Genomic DNA, 20,685 nt, shown 5'->3' on the forward strand with positions numbered 1-20,685 from the left:
TGTCCCACATCTGTTCCTCTGCTTCACCGTAAACGTGAGATCAAACACTCTGAACACGGGGGCGGCTGGTTTCACCGCAGTGGTGGACTGGAATAAGGAAGGAAGGAAAGGACACAAGTGAAGAAAGCATGTATTTCTCCATGTGGGCCTCAAACGTCACGTCCAATGTTACTGAAGTCGTTATCAGCCTCGCCTGTTATAAACAGCTTCCTGTTTGATATCCATCGGCCCCGATGACGTCACAGAGACATGAAAAGTGACGTCATCCCCAAAGAGAGACCAATAAAAAGCCACATGAAGAGTCTTCCTCTAGTCTTCAAACAAGCCAACAGACTAAAGAGCATTGTGAACGTCATTTCTTAGAGATGACTCTGCAGCTCAAAGTGACAACAACATGGAAACTGTCCCATGAGTGTCTTTAGTATTGAGGTGAATGAGCTGTGTGTGTTTGTCATGATGAAGAGAAATAATGTTGTTGTGTTTGTGTGAAGGTGTGGACTCTGCTATGAATCAGTGTGAGGACAGAGAGGAGGGAGTCCCTCCCTCTAAAACCAGCCACACCAAAGCTCAGAGGTGAGATGACCGTCTCTAACTGTCCATGTCTCAAAGACTTTCATTCACTGACTGTTTCTACATGTGACCAGGATCCACCAGGGACCACACTGTCCTGGACCTGGACCTGAACCTGAACCTAGCTGTGTGTCCATGAAGAGTGACCGGTCTAAAGATCTTCCTATATACTTCAAAGATGGACGCCACTCTGTTGATCAAAGGTGAGGATTTCAAACTGATGATGAAAACTTTATTTAAATAGTAACTTTCCAAAGCAAAACATAAAGCAAATGAGAAACACAATCAAACCGGTAAAATACGATTTTAAATAAATAAAATGCGTCAGATGTAAAAATAAGCCAAACGGTAAAAGTGAGTCTTCAGAAGAGATTTAAAACCTCTTAAACCCTAAGCCTATTTTGAGACCTCTGCTCGAAAATGTCATACCATGGTCAAGAGAGTGTAAATCTCGAACTACAAGGTCTATTTGAATAATTTAAATGGCATAATAACACAAATAAATGTGAGCTTTGTTAACATATGTACATATCATTGTATATGTTACTGGTAAATGCTGGATGAATGTTACACACACAGCTCAAATTGAAAATGTTCAGGTTCGCCTGAAATAAAAGCACTTTTATTGATTTGAAATGATGCAGACGAAGGCCTAAACTCTCCCAAATCATCTCACAACATGTCAGCAGTCCTTAAAAAAGAAATTGGCTTTGATAGAGTGAAGTATGCCTGAGAAATCAAGGCCGGTGTACAGGTCAGCTGAGGTCAGCCAACATCAATTCTGATTTTGGAAGCAGCACATATAGCTTTTTTACTGTACTTTTATATACTATATAACTATATATTTCACTTCTTTAACACTAATAGTGTTCAATCTATCTAATACAGCAGTTTGGCATCATTTTGAGAGCCTGGGCCATATAATAACCTGTAAAACATGGCTCATTTTCGTCTGAATTTCAGTTTTACTGAATGCAATTGAACCTTACCAAAGCCTGTGATTGGCCGATTTGCGCATGTGACACAGATCTGAATCTGGAAGAGTATGGGCAGTGTAGTGATAGGTTCTTTGAGTTGTTTGACAGAATTTTAAGCCAATAAAATAATCGAAAACCGTGGTCCGCCCCCATGGGTCAAACCCATTGGCCAAAACTGAAATTATTACTCATTCGTCATAGAAGCTCGTAGAGACTGAGTTTTTTCGAAGAACGGAGGACAGAGAGCTGCTGTACATGAGGAAAAGGATTACATTTTGGGGGCGATTTTCTTCCAGAAAAACATCTAAAAGGTACGCAGCGTTTCAATTTTCATGATGATGGGCTGAGTATTGTAACTTTTTAATGGTGAAGGAGAAGAATTTGGAAGATATAGTTCGATTCAGTGTCTTGTCCTCATGCTGTTTGATATGCGCTTTGTCTGTGGAAGTGGCGTAGGTCGCGGCTGGGATCGGTAACGGTGAACATTGCTCGCCTTCTCCTGGCAGAAAATAGGTGAACTTGTGGTAGTACTTGTAGTATCTTGAATTACTTTGTCTATATATATGATTAAAATAGGTTACATGGTCCATTTCATCAGAATTTCTTCGTCATGTAGGTTTTTGAAAAAAATATTTCATTCGTTCTCAGAAGTGATTTGTACTACATTTGTGTACTCTTCGCCCCCCCCCCCCCCCCCCCCCCCCCCCCCCCCCCTTCCCCCCCCCCCAATTGGAGGGCTCTCGGGTGCAAAGAGGAAAGTTAATTTTCCAGCCTTAGATTACCAGGGAGAGAGTTCCACCGCTGAGGGGCCCGGACAGCAAAGGCCCGTTAGTAAGGTGTGGTGTAAACTATATAATAGTACGAGTGAGTGCTATAATACTGAAATAAGTAATAATAGTTCTGTCTCACTGTCAAATCATCGAGTGTTTGAGGCTCTCTGACAGACATTTTGAGCCCTTTATGAACCCTTTTAGTAAGCCAGCATTGGATGCAGACTTTGCCAAAGGGAATTACCCACAATTCATTGCAATGTGACGTTAAACACGGGATAACCAGAGGACGCATGGAGACGTAAGTTGTTAACAAAAGGTAAACAAAGAGGACGGCTCACGTGTAGCTCCCTGGACAGACGCAATGTGAGCCGATTCTTCATGATTGAATGATGATGTAATGTCAGTGTTTCTATCAGTTCACAGCAGCAGAGAGAAAAGTCTCCTGTACCCAGCTGTGTGTCCATGAAGAGTGATTGGTCTAATGGTCGTATGATTGACTTCAAAGATGGACGCCGTTCTTATGACCCAGAGTAAGTTCTTAAAACAGATGAGACAGATGACTAGCTGTTACACAGATACAACTTCGGTCGTCTATCATTTATAGTCTTTGATCTGTCATTATGATCTCATTTCTCATTATGATCATGACATGACGCAATATCTTTAACTAATTAATGTAGGTTTTACATCAGGCAGGAAGTAGCTTTCTGGATATAATCCTAACTCTTTTACTCCCGTAGCTGTGCCTACGGTATGATAGCATCTGAATTGTAAGTCGCTTTGGATAAAAGCGTCAGCTAAATGACTGTAATGTAATGTAATGTAATGTAACTCTAGTTGCAGAGGTCTGGAGACTAGAAAGACTCGGAGGAGGAAGTCTCCCCAATGGTGCTGTGAACAAAACCAAACACAGACCCTTTGTTTCAATGATGTGGCAGATCAACAGTATTAGGTCTTGGTACATCTGACTAACAATACAATGGTAGAATAGAAACTACACCAAATATGAAAAAGTATCACATTAGATGTGATTCTAGTTGTTTCTAGTTGTAGTTGTATCGAGAGGTGGAAGGTATAGAAGGTATAAAGTAAACCGGTATGAATTTGACCTACAATATAGTTTTTGACAATACCGTGCTGCCAATAAAATAACCTTTACTGTCCAATAAAAGCAGAGATAAGAACCTATTTTCATCTGGTTTTCATCGTGATCAATCATGACAGAACACAACATCTTTAACTAATTGTTGTATTTGTGTTAATGGTACAAACACAATGTGAGCTGATTCTTCATGATTCCTCCACAGAGAGGACCAGGAGAGCTCAGAGGTTCCCAGAGGTCAGTCTGCCCAGCAGCATCAAACACACCTGGACTCCATATTTATGGTCTGTACATGTACAACTACTTTTACATCTATTCTGTTCACAATTATCTCCATGCTGCACTTTGTAGACCAGTGGATTGTCAGTCTGTCCAACATGGATCTGATGTTTGGTTCCATGGTTTTAGTTTGTGTCATTCAGAGAATGTTCTGTTCCAGCTGCTGGAGGAGAACATCGTCACTTTTGTGAAGAACGAGCTGAAGAAGATCCAGAAGGTTGTGAGTTCAGATTACCCAGAATGCTTAGAGAGTCAGAGGGAGGATGAGGTGCTGAACGGTGAGGATGAAGAGCAGAGGAGGAGCAGCAGAGAGGCATTTCTGAAGATCACAATAAACTTCCTGAGGAGGATGAAGCAGGAGGAGCTGGCTGACTGTCTGCAGAGCAGTAAGAGGATTTCTCTAAAGATTTAACATGCTGGATAAATGGGACGTTTACTAACGTCTCAAGAGATGGACCAACATGTATTCAGATGTGTTGACATATTTGTCTAATCATTTATTCATTGATGTTCTTTGTTTTTATTCAGAAAGTCATTCAGGAAGTCATCCTGCAGTTTGTCAGCGTGAACTCAAATCTAACCTGAAGAAGAAGTTCCAGTGTGTGTTTGAGGGAATCGCTAAAGCAGGAAACCCAACCCTTCTGAATCAGATCTACACAGAGCTCTACATCACAGAGGGAGGGACTGCAGAGCTCAATGATGAACATGAGGTCAGACACATTGAAACAGCATCCAGGAAACCACACAGACCAGAAACAACCATCAGACAAGAAGACCTCTTTAAAGCCTCACCTGGAGGAGAGGAACCAATCAGAACCGTGATGACAAAGGGAGTGGCTGGCATTGGGAAAACAGTCTTAACACAGAAATTCACACTGGACTGGGCTGAAGACAAAGCCAACCAGGACATACAGTTCACATTTCCATTCCCTTTCAGAGAGCTGAATGTGCTGAAAGAGAAGAAGTACAGCTTGGTGGAACTTGTTCATCACTTCTTCAGTGAAACCAAAGAAGCAGGAATCTGCAGGTTTGAAGAGTTCCTGGTTCTGTTCATCTTTGACGGTCTGGATGAGTGTCGACTTCCTCTGGACTTCCACAACAATGAGGTCCTGACTGATGTTACAGAGTCCACCTCAGTGGATGTGCTGCTGACAAACCTCTTCAGGGGGAAACTGTTTCCCTCTGCTCGCCTCTGGATAACCACACGACCCGCAGCAGCCAATCAGATCCCTCCTGAGTGTGTCGACATGGTGACAGAGGTCAGAGGGTTCACTGACCCACAGAAGGAGGAGTACTTCAGGAAGAGATTCAGAGATAAGAGGCAGACCAGCAGGATCATCTCCCACATCAAGACCTCACGAAGCCTCCACATCATGTGCCACATCCCAGTCTTCTGCTGGATCACTGCTGGAGTTCTGGAGGATGTGTTGAATACCAGAGAGGGAGGAGAGCTGCCCAAGACCCTGACTGAGATGTACATCCACTTCCTGGTGGTTCAGTCCAAACTGAAGAAGGTCAAGTATGATGGAGGAGCTGAGACAGATCCACACTGGAGTCCAGAGAGCAGGGAGATGACTGAGTCTCTGGGAAAACTGGCTTTTGATCAGCTGCAGAAAGGAAACCTGATCTTCTATGAATCCGACCTGACAGAGTGTGGCATCGATATCAGAGCAGCCTCAGTCTACTCAGGAGTGTTCACACAGATCTTTAGAGAGGAGAGAGGACTGTACCAGGACAAGGTCTTCTGCTTCGTCCATCTAAGTGTTCAGGAGTTTCTGGCTGCTCTTCATGTCCATCTGACCTTCATCAACTCTGGAGTCAATCTGCTGTCAGAAGAACCAACAACCTCCCGGTTGTCTGAAGTGTCTAGAGGCAAACCTGAACTAACACGCCTCTACCAGAGTGCTGTGGACAAGGCCTTGAAGAGTCCAAATGGACACCTGGACTTGTTCCTCCGCTTCCTCCTGGGTCTTTCTCTGGAGACCAATCAGACTCTCCTACGAGGTCTGCTGACACACACAGGAAGTAGCTCACAGACCAATCAGGAAACAGTCCAGTACATCAAGAAGAAGATCAGTGAGAATGTGTCTCCAGAGAAAAGCATCAATCTGTTCCACTGTCTGAATGAAGTCAATGATCATTCTCTAGTGGAGGAGATCCAACAGTCCCTGAGTTCAGGACGTCTCTCCACAGATAAACTGTCTCCTGCTCAGTGGTCAGCTCTGGTCTTCATCTTACTGTCATCAGAAAAAGATCTGGACGTGTTTGACCTGAAGAAATACTCTGCTTCAGAGGAGGCTCTTCTGAGGCTGCTGCCAGTGGTCAAAGCCTCCAACAAAGCTCTGTAAGTACAGAGAGAGTTAGATTCATATCTCATAACTTAAATACGCTGCTGTCTTTTCTACTTATTGTTTATTTTTTCTTCATTATTGTCTCTTCAGACTCAGTGACTGTAACCTCTCAGAGAGAAGCTGTGAAGCTCTGTCCTCAGTTCTCAGCTCCCAGTCCTCTAGTCTGAGAGAGATGGACCTGAGTAACAACGACCTGCAGGATTCAGGAGTGAAGCTGCTGTCTGTTGGACTGGAGAATCCACAGTGTACACTGGAGACTCTCAGGTGACCCTGTGAATTACTTTTTTTAGACCAAGTACTAAGTTTAAAGTTTACACACAAACAGATTGGTGATGACAGTAATAAACATAAAACTTCCAGCCCTCACAGATTCCCTCAGATCATGTGACATGTGTGTTGTTTTGTGTGCTTGCAGCCTGTCAGGCTGTCTGATCACAGAGGAAGGCTGTGCTTCTCTGGCCTCAGCTCTGAGCTCCAACCCCTCCCATCTGAGAGAGCTGGATCTGAGCTACAATCATCCAGGAGACTCAGGAGTGAAGCTGCCGTCTACTGGACTGGAGGATCCACACTGGAGACTGGAAACTCTCAGGTATGAAGAGGCCTGCTGCAGCCACAGACAGTCAGTCTGATAGAGGAGGTAGAGCTGGAGACTTTTTCTCTGTCACACTGTCCCACATCAGACCATCAATGCAGACAGAAGTAGTCAGGGAACAGTAGCCAGGATGATCCCAAACAGGGAGGGAAAGTGATGGAACTGTTGTTTTTCTGGAGCGTTGTCTTGTTTCAACATTAGGAAATAGGACAGTGGTGTATCCTGACACGAAGACGGGCATCATGGTGGGTTGACATGAGTCAACGTCATCACGCTGCAGGTTTGTGGGCTCATAACAAACAATAGTTTGATGTTTTGATGCTTGTGTGTGTTGACCTTTAGTCCAGACATTATTGTGAAAAGACAAACAAACAATAAATAATCACAATAGGAATGTTTTCTGTTTTGAAGGAGTTCAGCTTTACCTGGTTGTGGTTTGTTCTGCACTGAGAGCCAGTTCCCTGGCTGATAAGAGTCGACTTGTTGAAACTACAGGTGACAGTCGGCCACAGACGCTCAGTGAAGAACCAACAGCTGATTGTGGACATGGTGTGTCAGGTCGCTTGTCAGGACCAGAACATCCAATAATCAATACTTCTATATTGACAACGGATCAGCTGACTCTGTGTGATGGTGAAGAGTCGTGTGGTGGTGATGAACCCACAGAGAACTGTCTCCATCTCTGCAGCTCTACAGAGCTTTCTAGCCTCTTTTAGCTCCTAGTTTTGGTTCTGCAGCGCATTTCCTGTTTGGTTCAGTCTCAGTGTTTCCAGCAGCAGCTGTTTTCATCCAACAAGCTGTGATGAAGCCACTGTTCACTACCTGCTCAGCAGCAAACAGCAGACAGACTCAGTCAGAGACTAGCTGGTGAACATAGAGGAGCATTTAGCAGCTAAAGAGACAGATGTTTCCCTCAGGAGGTGGTGGAGACCAAACACAGAGCTATAAGAGAGAGAATAGTGGACTAACATTCATCAGGAGACACAAACACAAAGACTCCTGATGAGTCATCATGTTGATGTGTAACTGCTGGATGTGGAAGCAGCTGGTTGACATCATGTTAGACACAACTACTTTATAAGCTGATAATATGTCACATGTTGTGTTTACAGCTTGTTTTCACTGAACCACAAGTGGACAAAGAAATCAATTGATGCAGGTTTAAACATGTGATTTACTGACTGACTGGTGGAGGAAACTGAGTCTGAAATGGATGATTGTCAATATAATACTGATAATAATATATCATGAACAAGTGAACATCATGAGCTGTCGTCATGGGCCAATCAGAAGAAGCCCCAGTGAAGTCTAAGAGTATGAGCTGATGAATAATAAGTGCTCCATGTGAACATGAATAACAAAGCTCTGTGTGTGAGAGCGATGTAATGTCCATGTTTCATGCTGCTCTGACCCCCCTCCTCCTTTCAGGGTGGAGCCTGCTGGAGTCCGATGGTTCAGACCAGGTCTGAGGAAGTGTAAGTGTGCTTTGAGTTTGATTCATGAAAACAAAGCATCTTCAAACTGTGACATCACTCATTCACATCTCTGATGTCATCATCAAACAGATGATAGATTAATAACTGCAGCTGTGTTGTGTCTTGTTCTCTCCATCAGATTCCTGTGAACTCACACTCGACACAAACACAGTGAACAGAAACCTCAAACTGTCTGTCAACAACAGGAAGGTGACACATGTGAAGGAGGTTCAGTCATATCCTGATCATCCAGACAGATTTGACCACTGGTCTCAGCTGCTGTGTAGCACTGGTCTGACTGGTCGCTGTTACTGGGAGGTTGAGTGGAGAGGAGAGGTTACTATATCAGTGAGTTACAGAGGAATCAGGAGGAAAGGAGACGGTGATGACTGTTGGTTTGGAGAGAATGATCAGTCCTGGAGTCTGAGATGCTCTGATGAAGATGGTCGTTACTATGTCTATCACAATAAGACAAGAACACCCATCTCCTCCTCCTCCTCCTCCTCCTCCTCCTCCTCTGGTAGAGTAGCAGTGTATGTGGACTGTCCTGCTGGCTCTCTGTCCTTCTACAGAGTCTTCTCTGACACACTGATCCACCTCCACACCTTCAACACCACATTTGCTGAACCTCTTTATCCTGGGTTCAGGTTCATCTCCAGGTCCAGGTTTGGTTCCTCAGTGTCTCTGTGTTCTCTGGAGGAGGGAGAGTCTCCTCCTGCTAGATAGACGTTCTCTCTGCTGACCAGATAGTTCAGTGTGTACAGGATCACACACAGCTGATGTTAGTTGGTACCAACCTGATCTCTCAGTGGTTGTAGATGCAGTTGGAGCAGGTGAGGGGTACCTGAGCTGGTCTGGACTCTGGGGGGTTGAGAGCTCTCTAGGACTTGTGGTGTTGCAGATGGAGGTCTGAAGGAGCTGAGCGAGGTCCATGTAATGACCTGACATGATGTGTTGTCTGAGAGAAGCTGTGAAAACATCTTTGACTTTGTGTAGAAAACTGAACTTTGTTGTCTTGAAACATTTTTGTGTTCAGAAAAACCTCCGAATGTCAAACAAGAGTCTTTCTGGATCAAATTCAGCATCTGTGGAAAAAGAACCACAAGTTGTAAAGAGTTGTTTTGATTTGAACAAACTAAATTCATCTTCTTTGATCATCGTGTAACAAATGAACAAACTGTGAGAAGTGACGTTGAAATCAAAAGAAATCAAAGTTTTGGATGATTCTAGATAATAAAGCACATAAACATCACGTCAAAGCAGAAATGTCCAAATCCATCCCAACACTGTATGAAATGAAGGATTAGTTAAATCAGCTTCATTCTTCACGTGGTGTTGTTCACTTTCACTTCATTCATCACTGACTGTGTGCTAGTTTGATGAAACTCATAGAAACAAATCAAAAGAGACAAAAGAAGTTTGAACCAAACTACTGATCAAGAACCAACTCAGCTGTTTATTCAATGAAGATATATTATAATTCAGAATGTGTCATGGTTTCACTTTTCATTCTTTGATTTGTATTCTTACTGATCATGTGTTCATTTCATGATGATCATGTTTCAGTGATGTTCATTCATGTATTAACGTGTGATCAGATATGCTTTTTTAATCACCAATGGTTAAGATGAGTAAATTAGATCATCTTAATAGCAGACACAGATGCAGCCCTTTGGCCTATTCATCATGATACACACACACACACACACACACACACACACACACACACACACACACACACACACACACACACACACACACACACACACACACACACGATTGTACTATAACCATTGTATTGCTCAGGAATAGGACTCCTCCCTCATAAAGGGAGCAGTCAATAACCTTGCTGAAGAGTACTTATATTTAACAGTTTACTCTGTTATATAATCTTACGCTTGGCAGAAAATGAGTGTAACTTGTTGATATTGTATCATTTATATTTACTGTGATATCATGAATCCATACAGCCTGTTGAGAACTGTAATGGTAAAAAATATATATCAGTATCAGGTTTGAACTGATGTTGAAGAATGCTCCCAGGAAAAGGAAAAGGAATGTGAATGTGGAATGACATGATATTAGACCTCGAACACGGACTGGACGAGTTTGTTGACACTAGATACCTTCTGGGCCCAAAGACGAACAGGTAAACAGAACCTTTTTAATAAAATCTGTGTAGGTAGTTTATAGGAAAACTTAGTGAAGGTATCGAGTGGTCAGCATCTCTGAAAGCCTGGGAAAAAGGGAGAGACCGCAGCAAACGAATACTGATAGAGGATTATAATCTGGGGTGGATAAATAAGAAATAAAGGGATAATAGTACATTGTATTAACTGTTGTATTTTGTGATAAATGTTGTCACATTGTTGAAAGTTGTGTTGTACGAAAGGGTAACGTATGGTGTGAATGAATTGTTTGAAGCTGGAAGCTAAAGGCCTGCTCCAGTGCTTACCTTAAATAAATAGATAAAAGAGATGATTAAGAAAATATCGGGTACGGCCCGAACTAGTTTATATTTGGAATAATTGGTGTAAGTTTGAAGACGTCGGATAAATGTTGTGTGAGGAGAGACAATGGTCTGTGAGCAGTGTGAAAAAGTGTGAGCTGTTTGATAAAAGAGGAAACACTGTTTGGAATGTGAGGAATGTGGTACCACAGTGATGAATGACTGCAGAGAAAAGACAAACTTCTTTTCTCAATGTATCTTGTTTCGGTATTACACTTTTAAACATCCGGTGAGATACTGAAATTTGGAAAATTTACTCTGAAAAAATTGGTTTGTTTGTTTAGTTTATTTTAGGTTTAGTTTATTTGGGGTTTTGTTTTTTGATTTTGTTTATTTGTTTGTTTTTTGAGTCAAATTGGGATAAACGTACACTGAATAGGGACATAGAATATTTTTGGTAATATACATAATGATGTTTTGATAATCAGACAAATAATTGGAAGGATGGATCAAATTGGGGTTCCTTGAAAAGGCAGTTTTTGCCTACGAAAAATTGGATCAACTTGGAGTGTTTTTCAGAGAAAAAGGTGAAGCAGATAGAAGTAAATTGATGTCCAAGAGGGAAAGAAAGAAATGTAAACCGTTAAAGCAGACTGGAAAGCAGAGGGAGAGAGAGACGAATGCAGTGGTCACACACACACACACAGACACACAGACAGACAGACAGACAGACAGACAGACAGACAGACACCATGCTCGCAGCAGGGGGGTCACACACACACAAAGGGTGAGTTAATTGGATTGTCATTTTTTTATTTTATCTCGCAACATTGTAGCCAACTACAGATAAGCGAAGATGTGTTCTAACATTTACTGCTGAAGGGGGGGCGGAGACTTTGAGACTTTGACGCACACCAACTGAAGACTTTGGGTGCCATAAAAGTGGCAGCTTGAACATCAAAGAAGAGGCTGCTCATCCTCCATGAACAAGGAGTGGGTGAAGGATCGACAATCAGCAATCAGACTGGGGGGGTGCAGCAGGCAAGCGGAGTGGACCCCTAGTGATGGACCGGTGATCACACATTACAAGAGGGTGAGTTAACTTTAGATTTTTTTAGATGACAAACTTGTACATTTAATACACACATTAAAAACTAGACAAACACCACTCATATCAGATGTATTCAAATGAAATTGAAGGATTTGGAAAGTTAAAACAAGTCACGTTAACTATTAAGGTATAGATGTTTGGAATGTCACATGCAGGCTGATTCACTTCACTGCACAGCACATATGTTACGTGAACTAGAGGAAGTATGACTTAGAGAAGTGGAAAGGTTATGTTATAATGGTTATAATGAGTTTATTGGACAAAAGTACTGTTGCTGTCTCTGTTTCTCTGTCTCCCACACAATCTGAGTTGTAAAAGGGGAGATTCCACAAGTGTTCTTTTACGAGGCCCAGGAATGCTGTGATGTCTGACCGTCAGCAAGTCAGACTCAATACACTGACTTCAGATGCACAAAGGATCCTGATAAACTCTACAGTAACAAAGATGGAGAGATGCATAACAGATTTGTTTCTCTTGAACAGGAATTTCTGCAGCTGATGCCTGTAGAATTGTGCCTTAAGTATGCCTGCAGAAAATGTCCTTACTTGTGATATTCAATTATTATAAAATTGTGAATGAATAAGCCTAGACAATTGCCACATGATCGCTTCCATTGTTACGCTAAATTAGTTTACAGCAGAGATAGCGTGGCAAAGGGGGGATATGTAATGCCATTTTGGAATTTTGTCTGTAATTTTTAATTTTGTTGTAAAGACAGATCCACATTTTGTATTTGGTAACGTCATAAAAAATCGCAACCATTGAATTAAATTAGAGCTAAAATCTAAGTCTTTCAACTCAGTGATAGGACTTTAGGAATATAGAAGATAGGACATGGAAGGAGATTGAATCTTATACTTTTACTTTGATAAACTGTACTATGCAGGTTATAATCTCTTGATGTATGACTAAATTGACACAAGTGAAAAGCAAATTCACCACAACTATGTGGCCTTAGAGGCACAATGTGTTGTCTACTGTTTTTACCATGTAAATTGTAACACCTATTCTGCTTACACATCATGATGACACCTATGTGTAAAGAATGATCCTTTTCCCTACACAGCTTGTACTTATTTTAGAAATGCTACACGAGAACTGTTAGAAATGCTTTTGAATGTATTAGCCTCAAGAATTGTTAATGCAGATGTTCAAGTGGATTCCTGCAGAGATAGATCGACAATTATTGAAACAGATATACAGGGCAACCAGTTATGAGTAGATGATGCATTGATGGATACAACTGTTTAATATTAAGAAAGGGGGGAATTGTGAGGAATTTAAATTTAAAGCGCTCCTAGCATGGATATGATGTGTTACAATATGTTTACTTGTAGAAGGTTTAAACTAAAAGGAGTTACTGAATGTATTGTGCACTGTGAGAGAAACCCGAGAATTAATGACACCGCCATAAAGTAATACAAATCAGAGAGGGGGATGTATGCAGACCATGGAGTCCTCTACAGAGAGTAGGAGGACACAAGTTCTTTTCTGTATAAGATCTCTGTTTGCATTAATGGTTATTTTTTCTTTTTGTATTATGGGAGATTGAAGCAGCACATAAATATTATGCCAGTAACATCACTCTGTCCGATTCCATCGACTTGACGGACACAGACGACATCACCCACAACGACTCTAGTCGACATAGACGCAGCATTGTTGAAACACAACAATTGTGGTTATCTGACGGACAACACATTTTTTTCATCCAATATGTGGTGGCGCTATGCAAAGCATGTTGCAAATGCAGGGAATAACTCAAATTGCTATGTATGCTCTAGAATGACGCTGAGTATGCATCGACGTTAGCAGTTAAAGGTATTCACGAAGAATTGACATTGATGCGCCTAATGATTATGCAGAATCGCATGGTGTTCGATCAGCTGACAGCAGCACAGGGGGGAGTTTGTGCTATGGTAGGAGAACACGGTTGCAAGTTCGTTCCAGAGAATCATGCTGATGGACATATTTCACTCCTCCGTCTGTGTCGACGCAGAAGCACAGTAGCAGCACAGTACAGTCAGTCAGCCCAACACACAGCCGCTATAGTCCGTGTATAACCAAAGAAATAGACGTCAGAGCTGCATGTGTATGGGATTAATGAAATGCAGCTGTCACTCTGCCTGTGTAGACTGTATTCATTAAAATAGAAGTGAATCTGGTCAGATGTGTGTGAGATGTACGGCCGTGGCTGAAGCACCTCTGCCTTTAGCTGAAGAGCTTCAGGAGACCGCTTCTTGTGGTTTTGACGACCAGAAAAAATGACTGCAATTTGTCTTGTAGGTGACACATGGACAGAGACCCTGGCCTACGTGCTGTTCTGGGGGGCTGCTAGTGCCATCACAGCCACTATCATCCTTTTCAATGGCCAAGACTTTGTGGACGCCCCCAAACTGGTTCACAAGGAGAAGCTGGACTGAGTGTGTGTGTGTGAGTGACTACAGAGTGTCTGTAGTCTTTTCCCCAGGTCTGGACTCCAGACTGATCTGCTGCCTCCATACTACCCTACACACCTGTTTGTCTACAACAACTTTTACCTTCTTCAGTTGTTCTGCACACACTCTGTCACATGGTTACCTTATATTTACACACTGTATCTTGAGGTTGGTTTTTCTGGTTTGTTGGTTTTGTTGGTGTTATGTTGTCAGTTATACACAGACTATGTGATGGCACTTTACTTTACGGTTTCAATTTTCTTTAGTTTCCTTTAAAAAAAACAATGTATAACACTACTGCTCATTTTCTTATTCCTTTACCATTCTTAAAATGTCATAATGTTATCATACTGTTGTGCTTCAGTACACGCCTTTTAGTGAAAGAGATCTTTTAGTGAAAATAGAGGTTATTTTTTCCACAGTTGACGGCGGACAGTTGAACGGCTATCAGGGCGATAAGCCGCGCCCCCTCTCTGGCGCGTCCAGCGCGATTCACCGATTCACGCGAATGAACACAAATAGTCCCCCGGCGCGAATAATGCGATTAACGCGGCGCGAATCGCGTTTGGTGTGAATGCAGCATTACGCTGGCAGCCTAGTGGCCTCATTGTTTGTACCATATGGTTTACACACACATAGTTTGGTCCGGTCTCTACTGATATGAGGTATCTGTAGAGCTGTAGAGAATTGTTCTGTGCGCATTTGTGAATCTTTCTGTTTGCATTTGTGAGTCTTTCTGTGTGCATTTGCAATTATTGAGACTGATCTGACCCCATAAGCATGCTGCAGACCTCAGCCAACATTATGTTCAGAATAAAAGGTGCAAGCATGCATACCAAAAGAGGTCATACTACCGAAATCGGGCAGTGAAACCCAGCCAACCACTTTCAATTGCAGCATTTTTTCTTATGATTTTCATTTATTATGGTGCATTGGGGAACTAATGGTAGTCTCCAAGGTAGCGCTCATAGCTTTTTGAGCTGCAATTATCTGCGACTCCCGGACGTAACATTCGTACGCTGCTGAGGACCAGCGACCTATAGCTTTCACAGTGGCATGCTGTGTATTTCATACCTGGGCCTTTAGTGCTGTCCTACTACAGTTGGACCACTTCCTAATAACCTCATTATGAGGCCACAGCTACGGGTTATTATTTGTTTTGTGTAAAGACTGCATATTCACATAACACTGTAACATTTGACAAGTGAAATACAATGTTACATGAAGCTCAACACCTATGAGGGCTACAAATGCACTAACTGCAGAGTGCAGAAACATGAATACGCACAAAATTATAAAGGATGCAAGTCCATCACTATGACGCAGCATGACGGGATGTTGCGTCATTAATGGACAATTCATATAATCAAAATCCATCCAGCAAAACTGCGGCGCTAAAACACACATTCCACCACACACACACAAGGGCACGAGCCATTTAAATATTATTCACATCAGAGGGAACAATATTAACCATATCATAAAAACGACACGATAGAAAAATGAACACAGTAGTAACGCTACTGCAGATGTAAAAAAAACAAAAGTAGTTTACTTACCAAAGCTGCTGTTCACTATTTAAAGACAAAGTCCATCCTCTTTTCTTTGATTACAAAGAGTTTAACACCACGGTTGTACAGTACATCGGTGCGGTTCAGTTCCAGCAAGAGGTCCTTCTCGATTCATGGTGAAGACAGTCGAGCCTCCCCAGTTGTATTTCTTGAATACATTTTAATGCGTTTGAGGGCTGAAAAATGTCCACTCGACAGAGGCAGCAGATGTTGGGATTGTCCCTGCCAAACATGCCAAAGCGCTAAAAATGTTGTCACGTAAAAACTTCTTACATATTTTTTAACTTCAACTCTTACTACTACAAAGTTTTGCTTGCTAGTTTAACAACAGTCACGCTAGCCCACTGACCAATCAAGCCGCATGTTAATGCTGACGTACTTGTAGGCCAGCTAGAAGGCTCTGACATGTCAAAGAATACGCCCATCTTTAACATTTGCTACGAAAAACTGAAAAGTATTTCGTGACTTGCCCTGAGGGGAGCGGGGATAACACAGACACACACCGAGTGCTTCGAGGATTTTTATCACTGGTCAATTTTTTATTAAAGGAGGGTTTTTTCTTGCCAAGCGAGAGCTACGGCGGACAGTATGGATCTCTTCGATCCTTCCTTCTGACCCATCCTCGTCATCTTGGGTTTCAAGGATGCACTTCGATATTGTACTCATTGTTCGGCTCAAGATGAGACATTGCAAGTGCGGATAAGGTGAGTAACCAAAAGCCAATGTCTTTCAGTACTTACTTTCAAAAGCTTTGCCAGGGGTACGGTCTGTAGCAGCATAGGTGTAGAAAGAATCAGTGAGAAGGAAGTCATATTTAAATGAACCTCCTTGAAGTGAGGGTGGGCTGTGATTGGTGTGTGACCGATTGACGTTGAATTTTTACTGCTAAATTGCCGGCCATATTATCTGCCCAGTGTTTTTTTTGCTGCCATTTACATTCCTCCCCATGTAAATTCAAAAAATCCACTACAGGAATTGTACACGGTGGTGACTCCGTCAGTAGTCCGCCTTTAGGGGATTAGTGTCCCTATTAGTACCTTCGGCCTTTTATCTCACCCCGTAGCTGAATCGTCAGGATTTCGGAATTATTGTCTTTCTGAGAGTCTTGTACGGCTACGTCCTAGGTGCTCTCTGTAGGATGTAACCCTAACACCCCGTATGAGTAGTTATGTAGAACGTCTGTACTACTGCCTATTTTAGTTTTCTCACCATTTTTGACTAACACTGCCAAGTCTTCACCCAGGGAACTTACCTCTGGTAGAGTCTGTTGTCACATATGTATCACACGTTTCCGAGACAGGGGAAGAGGGGTAACTTAATCTAAAAAAACAAAGTCTTCAGTTTGAGTCCCAGTCACTTACAAATGTGTGTTTATTAAAGTTTTCTCAAAACAGTTACATAAAACAATTTCAACTCAAGGAAAGTCTATGTGGTGCAAAATATATCAGTCACTGTAAGCTGTCTTCTGTTGGCAGAAATGTCTCACAGGGTCTTCTATAAAAGAAGGGCACTCCAGTCTCTAAACTTGGAAAAAGCAGCTCTCCTTCTGAGGGTCTTCCAGTCACCCCTAAGGGTGAAGACTCTCTTCTCTCAGTTTTGCAGCTGCTTGTTGTGCTGGTCTGTGGCTTGTACCTCCCTCAGGTTCATGCGTCACTCACACATGAGTCATCCTGTTTCTGGCTATAAATTATTTCTGGATCAGTGGTTGAGTTTTGAGTGTTTATTTGTAAACGTAAAAACGTTGATGCTGGCATACAGTCATAGGTCAGACAATGATAATAGCGTGAAGTAGCGGTCAACAAAAAATAAGGCTCCCTCTCACCCCCTCTCCTTCCAATCCTGCAACTAAACCACTTAACACAGGCCATACCTGGCTCCTACACTGCTTCTTCACCATGTTAACCACCTCCAAAAAACACAAACTTACCACCATCGCACGTACTGCCTCCAAAATCTGCCTTCCCACACCACCTGCCCAGCACTCACAATATCACATGACACTCATCACTTCCTAAACCAACATTTCACACCACGACCACCTGGTTGGAGATACAGAAGCGCTCACTTCAGCAGGTTTGTTCCTTCTGCAAAAGCAGCCCTTATCAATCTGCCTTCGCTGACACGGTTGTGAACTGGGATGAATGATACATAAAGACTTTATGTACTCTTTATGTTGCTATAAAACAAATATATATCTGGAAAATGCTGCATCCCTTGAGAGCTGTGAAAAGATATTACCTGGTAAAATATGATCCAATGTTGAAATGTAAAATCCCAAATATTGTGAAAGTGGTTTGTTGGCTATTGTTGTAGTCCTACACTGTGCCACTGACAGCGAGCGACAGAGAGCGTAGGGCTATGACACACATTAATCCAGAATTATTAATTACTTAGTAAGTTTAACACAATTTTGTTTCTGTGCCAGCAGGTGGGGTCACCTATCGCCTATATTTATATACATCTGCTGAAGTAGACTGTGAGATGCAGTTTTTTCTTTTCTTTTGTCAGACTACCATTTCCAACTTCAAGAATGAACTTGTGAACACTTGTGAAAGTAATGTTGACATACAATACAAAAAACTCAATATATCCCAAAATACTTGTCAATAAAGCAAGTTATATAATGGACCATTTAATAATGAAGTTCCATAAAATAACATTTGCATGAGGTACATGTCTGACACTCAGCAGTATTATAAATCTGTTATTCTTGACATTGTACATTCATTCTGAACAGTTAATACAATGTTTTCTCTTGCAAAGTTGTAAACCAGGCTTTAGAATGACTTTATTAAATATGCTGAATACGAAGTAATCAAGTGCAAACACGCAGCAGTTTGGCAAACCCACAAAACAAAGTATACACACAATACTGTTTGAATTATAAGTTCAAGTCATTCTGTTTCAGCTTTGCTTCTGCATGTAGTAGCCAATGTAAATGTGTGAAGTCAAATGAGAGAAACACACATTTTAAAATAATCCATTTGCCTTCCGTTAGGTTACAACAAATATGACGTTTTACCACTTATCACATTTTAAAATCAAATTTCACAGCATAAGTTATATCAAATTAGTATTAGACGGATATAACATGTCATGATATTGGACTTTTATTGAAAGTCAGGGAGACAGTCAGTTTCACCTCTGTTCTTATGGAGAATTCAAAACCTGCAGTGACATTACATTTGTACATATTAAAGTGTATAATCACCTGAAACTAAGAATCATTGTGTTTTCCGTAGCTTAGAATGAGCTCTTCATATCTTCAGAGGTCCGCCATGTTGTACCACCATGTTTCAGAACAGACAAACAGAAAACCGTCTCTAGAGATAGCCTTTTGTGTTGTCATGTTACCTGAGGATCACCGTAGTTCTCCAACACATGGTGGTGGTAACATGAACCGTGGTACCGCCGTTCACCTCCCTCAGAAGACATCCATATGATAAAAACACAGCTTAAGGAGCAACGGAAGTCAGCTGGCGGTACGGCGGTTTTGCACTTGGCGGTTCACAATACCGCAGTCTTGGAAAAGGAGGAGTGAGCGTCGGGGGATTCAGCTGGCTGTAATCTTCAGCCACACCAAATCCTACACACTGGTCCCTTAAATAGTTCAACATTATGGTTTAATCCATACACAAACCGAAATGTAATAACAACTGGTGGGTTTTAAGGGGAAAGACATGATGGTAAACTTCAGAAAGGATATTGTTATAAATCTTAAGGTAGAAACACTGAATAAACCTGAGGACAATGAACACTCTACAACAAATCATTGCCCATTAGTGTCAAACCTTACCTTTTAAGTCATACAGCTTGAATCTACCTCAACAATTCAAAAAATATATTTGTCACTCCATCAAATCATTTTATAATCTATTTCAATGTATCCGTAAATATATGGCATCCACCTCCTGGAGTTTATTAGGATTATTAGTGGGAACATTTCTGGCGAACCAAACCATTTGAGGACTCATAGGCACTTTACTTATCAAACATTTGGCTATTTCCCTTGGCATAACAGAGAGAGAAAGTGAGACAGAGAGAGAAAGAGAGAGAGAGACAGAGAGAGAAAGAGAGAGAGAGACAGAGAGAGAGACAGAGAGAGAAAGAGAGAGAGAGACAGAGAGAGAGAGAGAGACAGAGACAGAGAGACAGAGCGCAGTGTTGGCCAAGCAAGCTAGAGAGTGAATGAAGAGAGGGGCCGGCGTTAATGAGACCAAACCCGTGTATTAGAAGAATAAAACATTAGTTTGTGATTGTTTCACAGCAGTTACGTCCTTTTAAATGAATGCAGCCCAAAGCACACTTGATCCTGCTGTGCCCTGTCTGTGTCTCCGCTCGGTTACTGAGTCCAATACAGCAGCACACAGCAGAGACTGACGGGGGAAACACAGAAGCATATCAAAACGCGATGTAACAACTCGCTCTCCACCGCTTTTACGCTTAAGAGTGCCACATAGCTACAGGCTCGGTACTCCGAGGGGTGTGACAAAGCAGTGGTGGTTGACCTTGGAATGAGAACGGACTGCCAACCCTTCTTATTGGCTTAAAGTAAATACAGGCAGAGGACAGGGTTACTGCACATACAAACACCAGCACACACTTCTAGTGGGTCACATGTGATTACTGAGAGGGAATCTTTTTGTATCATTCCATACATTTATTTTTTAGGAAATTGTTGCATATATCTTTAAATAAAAATACATGTCTCGTGATAGAAGATGAGACCAGCACCTTTTTATTCCATTTGTAGGGTTTATCAAGACGATGCTTATAGGTCTTACTTTATCGTATTATTATACTGCTATATGTCATTTTTCTAGTTTTGACCATCATTATTTATAAAGCTGATTGCTGAAATTTGGGATCATCACTAAAAAGTAGTTGGATCAGGGAACACAAGACATCAGATGAACAGACAGCTGCAAACAAACCCTCACGTTAGCCAGACTTATTTGGAAGAGAAGGCAAAGTTCAGAATCAAAACCCATGTCCCA

At 41.8% G+C, this 20,685-nt stretch overlaps 1 protein-coding gene across 2 annotated transcripts; it reads left to right on the plus strand.

The window, feature by feature from the left end:
• The first annotated feature begins 62 nt into the window (after positions 1–62).
• LOC306708312 (protein NLRC3-like) lies at positions 63–10,451 on the plus strand. 2 transcript variants are annotated; one of them, XR_013767450.1, is made up of 10 exons: positions 63–573; positions 645–773; positions 2,737–2,850; positions 3,628–3,706; positions 3,862–4,087; positions 4,230–6,045; positions 6,143–6,316; positions 6,468–6,641; positions 6,846–8,119; positions 8,259–8,359. XR_013767450.1 is itself a non-coding variant. In XM_079176118.1 (10 exons), exons 1-10 carry the CDS (start codon positions 470–472, stop codon positions 8,843–8,845), a joined length of 3,450 nt encoding a protein of 1,149 aa, XP_079032244.1. In that variant the 5' UTR covers positions 63–469; the 3' UTR covers positions 8,846–10,451. The 2 variants fall into 2 exon arrangements, 1 of the variants encoding a protein (XP_079032244.1); XM_079176118.1 differs by having other exon boundaries at positions 8,073–8,119; positions 8,259–10,451.
• Positions 10,452–20,685: the final 10,234 nt, after the last annotated feature.

Source organism: Pholis gunnellus (assembly GCF_910591455.1).
Source record: "Pholis gunnellus genome assembly, chromosome: 16".
In the NCBI taxonomy this organism is placed as follows: Eukaryota; Metazoa; Chordata; class Actinopteri; order Perciformes; family Pholidae; genus Pholis; species Pholis gunnellus.